The 11,610-nt window shown below is 43.3% G+C and overlaps 1 protein-coding gene across 2 annotated transcripts in view; it reads right to left on the reverse strand.

Moving 5' to 3' along the window:
• Positions 1-2,941: 2,941 nt before the first annotated feature.
• Positions 2,942-11,610, reverse strand: part of CDK12 (cyclin dependent kinase 12) — a 40,410-nt gene continuing 31,741 nt past the window's right edge. Inside the window, exons 13-14 of one of the 2 annotated variants that reach the window (XM_014519436.2) lie at positions 9,527-9,973; positions 2,942-6,968 (exon numbers count right to left, since the gene is read on the reverse strand). In XM_014519436.2, coding sequence (XP_014374922.1) covers positions 6,310-6,968; positions 9,527-9,973 — 1,106 coding nt within the window. In that variant the 3' untranslated portion in view covers positions 2,942-6,309. Of the gene's footprint in view, positions 6,996-9,526; positions 9,974-11,610 lie in introns of both variants that reach the window. The other variant, XM_014519435.2, reaches the window with a different exon arrangement.

Raw genomic sequence — 11,610 nt, forward strand, 5'->3', positions numbered from 1 at the left:
TGAAAATGGTTTACCTTGCTGGGCTGATATTTCTATAAGCTATCCAGCAGCCTCTGACAGATGCACCAAGCTATGCTATGACACCTAGACACCATGAACAAGGAACAGAAAGGAAGGGCAGTGTCACCTGGAAGCTTCTCTTGGGGAGTTAAATAACATTGTTTAATCCCCTCGCCAAATCTTTATATTTAATCTGGTTTCTGCAAACCCCCAAGCTCTGAAGATGCAACAGCAAAATCAAGGCTGCTAAACAAGATCTCAGGCAGAACTAGTGCTTCAATTCCTTTGATTCTCTGGAAACCGCCCTGGCTCTGTCTGCACTAAAATCAAACTGCATCTCTTAACACCAAGGAAGGATCTCATAAAAAGGGCCTAGTTGTAGGTTAGGAATTGCTTTAAAGGCTCTCATCTTCAGCCCTTTCAAGGAAGAACAAGGGGGCAAGATCATGCTGGCAAGGGGCCACTTTTGAACATTTAAAAGTCTCCCAGCTGCTTCAATTTGCTAGCACCCTGAGCAAACATACACACAGTTGAAGCTTCCTCATGCCCCTGGATCAACAGCAGAAGGGTAAATTAGTCAATACAGCCGACTGCACACTTTATCTGCTTTGCTAATATATCACCAGCAGTGTTAACATTTTGCCGTTGACAACCTCAGACATACAGCTAAGCAAGAAACCCTAAACTTGCCTCTCTCTACCACATGCCATCTGCATACAGATACATATTAAGAGTCACAGGCAAGGATGCAAAACCAATGTTAGGAGAGCAAACAGCACATAGGATGAAGCCATTTTCTCTAGAAGAAAGGCCAGCAGGACCTAGATCTACAGAAATGTTCTGATGAAACATCACTATTTCAGCCTTTACCAGGAAGGAGAATGCATGTTTGCAGGATATCCATCCAGCAAGACAAGTGAGTGGATGCGTGTCCAGGAGGAAGAGGGAACAAGCACTTGGATAGTTAGATATTATGAGCACATAGTAATGTAGCCCACACCTTGCATGCCACCCAATGTTGCCAGACAGGAGTCATACCTGGAGTACACTCCCCAGTGTTCCTGCTAATAGGAAAGGCCCCTGGCCAAGCACAGATTGTCTGTGGACATCATCAAGTACTCAGGAGGGTGGTTTGACAGGAAGTTTTTCCTACCCTGATGGAATGATCAAGCATTAGAATTCTGACAAATGTGAGCACTAGAGAGGGCCTTCCCCATTGTTCAGCTTCTGGCATTAGTGCGGCTATGACTGCCTTACAGGCTTTAGAAGCCATGTTAGTTCATGTGTAACGTGATTTTTTCTATTGGTACGCAGCATTTCCGCACCATCCCTGCCACTTAAACTTCCACAAGGGAGCCCTACCAACCAGGTCTGGGCAAGTCCTACTTGGGGTTTGACTCCTGTTGTGACTGTTGCCATGCACCAGTACCATACATCCTTTTTGCAGGCAGTATGGACAATGGAAACACAGTTATTGCTGCCCTCCGAAGTGTGACATGTAAATGGACTAAGTTCCAACAGGAGAGAGGTGGGGGCAGAACACCAGCTAAGACGCGCCAACACTACCAAAAGGTGCAAGTCTCCCTATGTTGGACAAAAGGTAGATTTACCTCTAAAGGCTCCATGGAGTATTGATCTCTTAGGAAAAATAATGAACTGCTTAATGGATGGTCCTGAATGGGAGCCCAGTGCTATGGAAAAATAAATCTAGGACTCAAATAGGAAGTTACCTAACACCCACAACTAGAAGAATAAGAAATAGGCTTGTCTCCTGGCCCCTAAATTAACCTTCTATCCTTAATCATGGCAACTCCAACTCCTTTGCACTCAATTCTCAATTGTTCTTTGCTATGCTTGGGATTCAGTTCCACTTTCTTCTACCTCCTTGCTTCTACTCTAGTCCCATGAGACTCAGCTCATCTTTCACCTCCACTCTTTTCCCCCATAGATTCTTGAGGTACTCTCTCTTTACATCTCCAGATCTTGCCTGCAGCAGTACTAGCCCATGCTTTTCTTCCTCTTCCCCATTATGTCTTACTGTTGCCACAATCTTTTCTTGATATTCCAGCCACATCTCCACATGTTCTGGAAACCTTGCAATTGTTTCAGCTCCTCTTTAGGTTTGAAACGCTCTACAGCCATTATCTCCTCCTTCCTAGGGTCAGCTGTAACCTGGCTCCAAGTAGCTATCAGTGTCATCTCCCCTGCTGAGTCGCATCTTCTTTAAAAGTAAGACCTGCTCTGCAATGTAAGTCAGCAACTAAGGCTGCTAAACCTGCTCACCCACTGAGCTTTCAGATTAGCTAGTTCCAACTGTTCATGCACCTCAGCCCACAGACTCTATTGCTATTTAGCTTGTTGCACTAGGGTGGGTGGGTACCTCTCAATGCATCCAGTGACCATTCCTTCTCCATCTCATCACTTGCTTCACACTATTTCCTTCCTGCCATTCACTTCATTCCAATTAGTTCATTCCAAATTCCCTCTTTCTCTGTTTCAAGCTCTGGCTGGCAAAAATATCACCCTAATTAAGACATCCCAGCCCTGCCAAAGGCTGTCTAAAAGCCACCACAGCCCCAATATATTCAGCACTACAAAACCGTGCTACTTTTAAAACACATCAATGCCACACAAGGCAATTCAGGGAAGAGTGAAGTCTGATATACTATCAGCACTCTGGTCCTGCCTCAACTGAAAAGTATCCTCTCTGAAATCTGGGACTAACACGTGGACACTAATATCATCACAAAACAAGCTCAGAGACAGGGGCTGTGTTTTGGTGCTATGGCAAATTCCATTGACCCAAATAAACCAGCACTGAGACAACCCACTTACCGGTACATCTGGCCATGTAGTATCAAGCTACAGTTGGAAGAGGAAAAATGGTGAGTGAGGTACCAAGGGGGACAAGGAAATAACTCTGGGGGTGGGGGGGAAGGTACCATGTGAGCTGTGAAAGACTATAGAGAAGAACATAATAATTCAATGCAATGGAGCAAAAGGCAATACAGTAACAGGAAATATTTAATTTTCCAATCTCCACTTTCCATTTTTATAAACTGAAAAGAAAAAAAATTTAATATATTACAAAATATCTGTACAGAGACAAAGGTACAACCAAAAAAGGCGCGCTCAGTCTCAAAAATGAAACTTGGGAGAGGTACAATAAAGATGTTTTATCAGACACTTCTCTGTTGGGGAACACAGTGGCTACAGGTTTTGGACATTGGCATTTAAACCCAAAGATATTCCATATTAAGGAAAAAAAGAAAGAGGGGTGTACTGCCATCTGAGGAACTTTCTAACTGGCACCACCAGCTGTTTTAATTTGTTTAATACATGCAATTGGTTTTTCTGTATAAATTCTTTAGTCTTCTTTATACAGAGTCCCTTCACATAAATTTAGATATTGATAATGAAAGAGAAAAAAAGTGAATGGCTTCCATGACTCCCCACCCCCAGGATCAGGAATACAAGGTAAAGATATGTGCCCTTGAACTCAAGTGGGTGTGCCCTGTCCACCTACTGCTCCCACCATCAGAAGTAAAGCCATATTTTCTCCTCTGTGCGAGTCGCATCTTTGAATAGGATTATTGTCTTCATGGTACAATTTGAAAAAAAAAAAAAACATTTTTGGATTGAGCTTGGTCAATTCCAAGAAATTTAATTCTGCCAAAAAGTTTCCCCACCATGTCTAAAAGGAAAAAATGCAAACAAACAAATAACCCAGATGCACATAAATAAATAGCATGTCTTCCTCAATAATGTCAAGGTATTTAAAAAGCATGACTTCGTGCCTATTGAAGTAGGCAGGCAGGTTCCATTGATTGGAAGCAGCACTGGATGATGCCTAAAAAAAAAGTGAAGTGTGTGTGTACAGGAATCCTGAACCTAAAAATAATGATCTTGTTTTTTTAAGTATCTTAAGTTGCATACCCAAAAGGGGACCAAAAATTCATCTTGCAATCATCACTCCTTTTGAGATCCACAGCACAGTTGAGGGTATCCTGCATAAAGTTACTGACTGCTGAAACATTTGTAGATAACCTATAATTATAGCAGGTTGTTTGGAACGAAGATATAGACACAGTGTCAATGACTACTCATTCACTTTGGTGAGGAAATCTGGCAGGACAAAAGTTCTCTATTCACTGAGGGGCAGCTGGGAGGGAACAGCACCAATTATTTTCAGAATTTGGAGACAAGTTCCACTACAATAGCAAGGAAAGATCATGTCATCAGTCCTGTCAGCTGCTCCACATACAGAGGCTACAGTCTACTGGGAAGCTGAAGGGGTCTGGTCACACAGAGAACTCTCCAAGACAGAAGCTCAGTACTCCATGAGTAGTTGAGAAAAGCACATAGATGAGGAACACTGGAGGGGGATTTTAAACAGATGAATGTTCCTTAAAATGTTTCTGGTAAGGCTGACAAATCCATGGATGAAACTGATAAAGTAGAAAGGAAGGGAGAAAAAAAAAAAAAAAAGAAGAGGCATCCGTTTCCTGTAGAGATTCAGTGCTGTAACAATTTCCCCAAATAAATTAGACAGGCTAGGGAGGAAAAGCCAGGGCACCTGAAAACATACCAGAACAGCTGGCAGCTGAACATTCACAAGGAAAAAATATGAATATATTTAAGTGTCTAGAGGTTACCACTTTTTTTTTTTAGTGCACTCTGTATGTTCTTACAGTACTGGGGTTTGCACATTAGGCATGAACTGGCAATTGGAGGGGAAAAAACCACTAAAACTTACACTTGGAATTTTGCAAACTGTGTTACAAGTCTTTGCTGAATCAACAACATAACATTTTGCTTTTTTTTTTTTTTTATTCATACAAGGGGGTTCATTATTACAGGCATTCTCCTCATCCCTCCCTCCTTCCTCTGCAAAGTTATTCCTTACACAGTTGCTTGGCTCTGTTTAAGGCAGATTTTTCCCCCTCCAGGTAATGATGGATCACCTTCAAGGGTGTGGGGTTTTTTTAAGATATAAAAAGAAAAGAAAATCCTAAATTTCTTTTGCAATAAGGTCTCACAGCTTCATGAATTCCAATCCATTTTATACTTCAAACACTGTCATTTTTTAAATGAAAAGTAGTGATGTGTCGTGTTTTCTATAGGAAAGGCCCACTTGAAAAAGCCCATAAATACATAGGTTTTATTCATTTTTTTCCTGTTTAAATTTCACTGAAATGGACAACATTGCAATGTTCTGCAAGAGGAGAAAATTCATTGTAAATACTTCCTTGACAAGAAAAATATATTTGTGAATAGAAATTATACATTAACGCCAGTTAACCCTTGAAGTACTGAAATGCTTCCAGCCCAATTTAAAATGCTGTCAGGCAGACATCAGCTCCAAGACTATGACTGATGTTTACATAAGACACTTCCGGATGGTAAAGTTTCCCCACTAGAACAAAAAAAAGCCAACCCTTTTTTTCCTTAAAACTTAAAAAATGTTTTGGAATTGAAGATTTACAAAGATATATATTTTAAGTTAGGAGTTCTCTTCGGCTCTTGAACTTCTAAAAAGACCAGTCCCATTGTAAATGTATGGCAGACGAAAAATATATAAAACCCAAAGAGACCCTTCACAAAAGCCAACGCACTAAGGCTACGATCAAAATATAAGTGATCTAGCGTCTGGGAACCAACAAGATTGGGCTCACGGCATCCCAGACATGTAACCTGGAGAGAAGGTTTGACTTGGGAAAGAAAAGAGGAGAAAGGGGTGTCCAGCTGCTTAGCGGAAAGAAGGAGATGCTTAATAAAAAATTCTTAACACAAGCCAGTGCCATTTCCTGGTTCTCCAAATTCAGTACAGGCAATCTAGGTGCCATTCTAGCAACAGATTTTTGTTTTTGTTTGTTTTTTTAAAAAGGGATTGAAAAAAAGAAACAAAACAAGTAATTACCTTGGGAAACTGACCCTCTCCGAGTCCTACCTGAACACTAGGATGGTTCTCTCTTTCTGAGAAACACTGGTGCCAGGCTAGTAAAACATTTTTATTCCTTCCAAATATTTTCCCTCCTTTTTTAAATATTTTTTTTACCATCTACCAGCTAGGGCAGAAAACTCCGGTTTTTGTCACTAACTGAGTCTGAGAGGTTTCACTAGCAAGACACCCAAGTTGGGATTCTACAGTATCTTGTAGGGTACCTGCTAGCAGCCTAGCGAGCAAGGAATACAACATAGAGCTTTGCAGTAGCTGAAATGCAGATGATACCTTGCTCTGGAAAAAATCATTTCGCTAAAGGTTGAGAGGCAAGGGAGGGAAGGAGATCAGCACACAACTCAAGTCTGTTAATAAGGAACACCTCTCCCCCTTCCCCCTCTTGGAGGCACTCTACTAGGCCCACGGTAGGCCTTCCCATAAGAAGCAGCCTGGGTGGGGGCACCCCAGTTGTGACCTGTTCCTGCCCCACTGGAACCAGCAGTCCCTGATCCCAGCTCGCTGTAGTTTTGAATTTTGGCCTCTGGGTGTACCAGTGTGTTGTTGCTCCCCTCGGCTTTTACAAAGGACTGCCCAGAGTGTAATGCTCCAGGGACTCTGGCAAAGCGGAGGTCCTGGTCCCCTGGAAACTGGACAGATCCTGTGCCCTGGTAATTGCTTGACTCCCCAAGGTGGCTCACAGAGCCCAAAAAGGTCCTGCTTTTCCCCAGAGTCTGGGCTGAGGATTCTGTTAAAGTTTGGCCAGAATTCCGCTCATCAGCACCAAATCCCCCCTCAGGCCCCTCAGTATTGTAAGTCCTGGATGAATGCGATCTGGCGTAATCCGCAGATCTCAAGGCTTGGTGTTCATGCGTCTGGTGGCTTGGTGGCTCCGCCTCTTGCTGAGAAAAAAGCTGCAGCAGAGCAGCCGTCACGGCTGGGTTCAGCTCCTGTGCAGCACTGGAGATATCTCCTTCAGACAGAGAAGGTGGTGGCGGTGGTGGTCCAGGGGGCTCTGGGGGTCTCTTCTCTGGTGGGAGAATGCGAGGAGGACATGCTGTGGAAGGGTTACTTCTTTTAAACACTATCTTAAATCATGTGAACAGATTTTATATATTTATATATATAAAATTTACACATTTACACAAAACAAACAGCCTACCAATGGAGACAGCCTGCTCTCTGGGAAGGACAGAGAAAGAAGTGAAGGTTTTAGAGCTGGCAAATTGTTGAAAGATAGATGCACATGTTCATTAATATTTTCCCTGTGTTTTCCCCTTCCCCCACACTCCTGGTTAGTCAACAACAGCTGTCCTAACACATGGGTACCTGTGAAGAAAACTCCTGCTCTTAGTTCAAAGGCTAATGCAGAGAGGGAGAGGGAGACAGATGTGGAACCACATGACAGAATATGTTCCTTGAAAGCAGTGCCTCCTGCTGCAGAGGGGCACTGTGCCTTAATACTCTATTAATACGCTCACTGGCAGCTGTGTGACACAAGGCTATCTCTGTGAGATCTTACTGATGAAGCACAGACCCAATGTGTTTACATACTGTGGAAAAAAAATTAAGAACAAATTTTGATTGCGATCAAAGCTAGAAAATAAAAGGAAATGGGGATAATCATTCCCTTTTGCTATTTAGGAATTTAATATACATGTGCACATTGAATAGTTTAAAAAAAAAATCTTATTTTAAAATATTTTCATGCAGATGCGATTTGCAGATTTTTCTTTGTTGATTTGCAATCAGCTTCTCCCCACATCTTTTTTGATCAGACTTCAACAAGGACATTGTTCTCATAAGGAGAAATCTTCTGGAAACAACTCTCTCACACCATGCACCTTCAACATCACAACTCTGTCACTGGCATCTACGTGTTGCTGCTACTAAGCTGGTAAAAGAAATAAAGCATTCTGCTCATGTGCATCACAAAAAAAACAAAAAACTGTAGGGTCCCAGCCTGCCCCCAACTGAAGCACAGTCATGATCAGGAAAGTGATTCATATTAAAAGCAGCTTCCTCCTGGATGTCTCCATTTCTCTGGGTATCTTCACGTCACTTGTGCTGAATTTACTAACAAAACCAATTCTGGCTCTTGCTAGGCCCTGGTGAATGAACTCAGCCACAAAAGTATCATTCAATCTGGTCTCCTTCAAAGTGACTGGCTGAGCTGCAATTAGAGTTGTTAACGTTTGCAAAACTGGTCATTAGGAAAGTCACCTTTTGACGTGAAAACTGCTCAAGTTGAATGAACATACAGCATCCCTCCCCATCTCCGCCCCTCCAAATATTTAAATGCATTTTTCTGTTTATTGGCTACACTTTATCTGAGGATGTTCCTCATAATTTCAAGAAGCAGTTGATTTGGGTGACTGTCTCATTTTCATAGTTAACAGCAATGTAAAATGCTGCTGTTCATTTGAACCTGTCGTCCAGTAACCTAGGGGTAAAAAGCATCATCACAACTGGCTTTGATGGTTGATACACTTAGTGTGAAAGCTCTTCCTGAAAAGCAGCATCTTCAGCAGTGTTGCAGAAAAGGATTGTGTATAAAAGCCAAAATAAGTTCTTTGAAAAGATTAATGTAATGCACGTGCAGGAGGCACTTCTATCATCTGGTGATACTTTCGCCTTGTGTTCCTAATAGAGCTCTATTGACAGCAATAGAAGATACAGAGACATTGACACTCACCTCTGGAAAGGAAATCCAGGATTCCATTGGCACAAGCCAGCTCTTTTAAACAAACCTCTCTTCTGGTCTCTCAGAACTGGCCATGTAGCTCAATTTTAAACGTTAGTTGAATTTTAGGACTCATGAAAATCAGCTCTAGCTAAAACCAGGCATAGGAAAGCCAGATGTGCAAGCTTCTTCAATACTGAACTGTCACTTTACCTCACTTGCAGCACTCTCTCCTAAGCCAGCCCTTATACATTTGAAAAAAAATCTTTTCACACAACTTTTTTGGGCAAGAAAGACAATAGGGATGTTCAATGAATTAGAAAGAAGTGGCAACTGTGAGTCTCTGAAGTCCTGTGCAAAAAGACCTTACCCTGTATGCGTGCACACACAGTGTGAAAAACCAATACTGGCCAATGATACCAAGCTAAAACTCCGTCACCAGGAATGTACCCACTGGGTTTCTTTCAGTATTTACAAAAGGCCCCTTTCTTTCAGAATTCCATTTGCCCATTCAAGCAAAGGGCTTTATATGTTCTTGAGAGGTGAAGCAAGCTGGTAAATTTCTGAAATGTGTTAGACTGACTGGCTACCCAGAAAGTTTTAAACACTTGCCTAACTGCTCAGTTTTATTTGAGGTTCAGTTACTCCCAGTCACTGCTGAACATGGAGCGAGTGAGCAAGACTCTCTCAGAGAGGCCTTATGTACAATACCTGGCCACAGCTGAGGTACCTTGGCACCCAGCTCCTCCCTAAAACACCTTCATACAACACCCTTCTTATGGTGTTCAAGAGGGCTGGCCCCCTCAAGGTCATGGATACATTAGATGCATTTTTATGGAAGGCTTTCATTCCTCAAAAGGATGACTGGTACCTGAGACCCACAAGCAATGGTCAGGATTATTTACCTGTGCTTTCCTCCTGATGCACTGTAGGGGTTTTCCTTGGCCCCCGTTGCTCACTGCTTTTTTCCCCATTGCTTTCCTCCAGGTTGTTATCAGTCTCTTGGGTCTTCATGAGCTGACTCAGTAGAACGGCCAGCACATTCTGCACATCTCCCTGAGTGCTAGCTGGTTCTGGAGTTGCCTGCTCCTCTGGCGGCTGGACTTCAGCAGGTGGCTCTTCTACAGCTTCCTCCATGGCCACTTTCTGAGAGTCCTGCTGCTGAGCTGTGGCTTCTGTCAAAGCATTGATGGACTGGTTGAGAGCTTCCAGCTGCTGCTGCATCTCTGGGTTAGAGTGTACATTCAACAGCTGGGCCATCTGTGAGACACTGAGATCGGTCTGGCTCTGCAGTAAGTTCAGTAAAACAGCCAGTTCACTTTGATTCAGTTGCTGTGTGATTTCTCCAAAACCTGCAGAAAACACAAGTGTCACAGAAAGAAGCTCACAAGAGGCTAGCACCTGTATGAATTTATCGTGGACAGAAACCCCTCCTTCAAGCCTTAAAAAGCAAAGATTTTTTTTTTTTTTAGGAAGGGAATTCAATATTCAAGTTTGCTTGCATAGCTGCTAATGGTTTCAGTTTGGGCACTCACTCAGTTACTCCTGTCTGAATGATACTGCCATTCCCCTGCCATACTTCTGTCTGAATGATACTGTGGACTATTAACATTATATTCACCTAGCACTTTCTGACCCGAGAGGATCCTCAGAGTGATCTGCAAACCAGAATACTTCCTCCAGCACTAAAAAGTTCTCCCTGAGAGGTGGAGCATAACTGAGTAGGAAGTGCAAAAATCTACATGCCCAATTAAAACAACAGGAGAAATCTGGAAAAGGAGAACATAACTCCTCAGACTAGGAGCTGGTTAAGCTGTCAGATATATTCATCAAGACAAGGTCCATCTCAGATACAAGTCATCTGAAATATGATACCCAGCAATAGCACAGAGCATTAAACTGGAGTACAGCATCAGCACCAAGGAAAAGAGCATCTCTTCTTCTTGAACCCCCAAAATTAATGGTTATATAACTGGACTATTTTTTTTTAGGAGTAAAATGAGCAACTTTTTTTTTTCTCTTTTTTTTTTGCAGTGTTATTTGTTTTCAAGTTTCCAGAAGCTTACAATACTCCCAACTCTACCCCACCTCTTCCTGGTTACACAAGTGGTAACCTGTAACTTTTGACTGCACTGACTTTGTTACCCAAATGCCACTCCTTTTGTCCACCTGTCACATTCCATTCAACATATAGATAGCAAGTTATCTGAGGCCAGAACTGCCTTCTATATTATTGTATTTACTTACTTAAGATGAGCCCTCCCACACACAACCTGGAGAAAAAAAGCTCCTCATCTTAGATTTGAATACGAGGGGGAGCAGCAGCTTCAACTCCAACCCCCAAGGCTGGGGGCAGAGCTGGAGCCACAGCTGTTGTTCCTAAGCTTCTCGTAGCCACTGCTCCCTCCCACACCTTCCACCCACAGCTCCAACTGGAACACAACATTGGTCAGAAGCAGGGAGCATGGAACACATGCCTCTGTCCCCAGCCACCACAGTGGTGGCAGCAGCAGCTCTGGCCCCATCTCCAGGGCTGAAGCTGAGGCTGCCACAGTAGCTGTTGCATGGCTGGGGCAGGCCTGGAGGAAGCATGTGCTCTGTACTCCCTGTCCCTGGCCAAAATGGGGCCCCAGCTAGAGCTGCCAGAGGAAAGTAAGCGGTCGGCAGGGTGGGGTGAGGGAATGGTGGCACATAGGGCAGGCAGGTGGGAAGGGGGGCACAGGCATTGTGGAGAAGGGTAGGTATTAGGACATGCTGGGTTTGCAGGTGCCAAGGGGAGGAAAAGGGCAGATGGCAAGGAGTAGGTGGTCAGGTCAGTTGACTCCTCTGCCATCTGCCCCACTGCCATTTGCCCCCCTGCAGCAGTTGGGGGGGGGGGGCGGGAATTAAGATGACCCTCCAAAAATCAGAGATTCTAGACATGGAAAATTATAACAAATTTATAAGTTTTCCAAGTCTAGAATCTAACAGGGAGTGTGTGGGGGGGGGG

This window comes from Alligator sinensis, unplaced genomic scaffold (assembly GCF_000455745.1).
Source record: "Alligator sinensis unplaced genomic scaffold, ASM45574v1 scaffold886_1, whole genome shotgun sequence".
Classification (NCBI taxonomy): domain Eukaryota; kingdom Metazoa; phylum Chordata; order Crocodylia; family Alligatoridae; genus Alligator; species Alligator sinensis.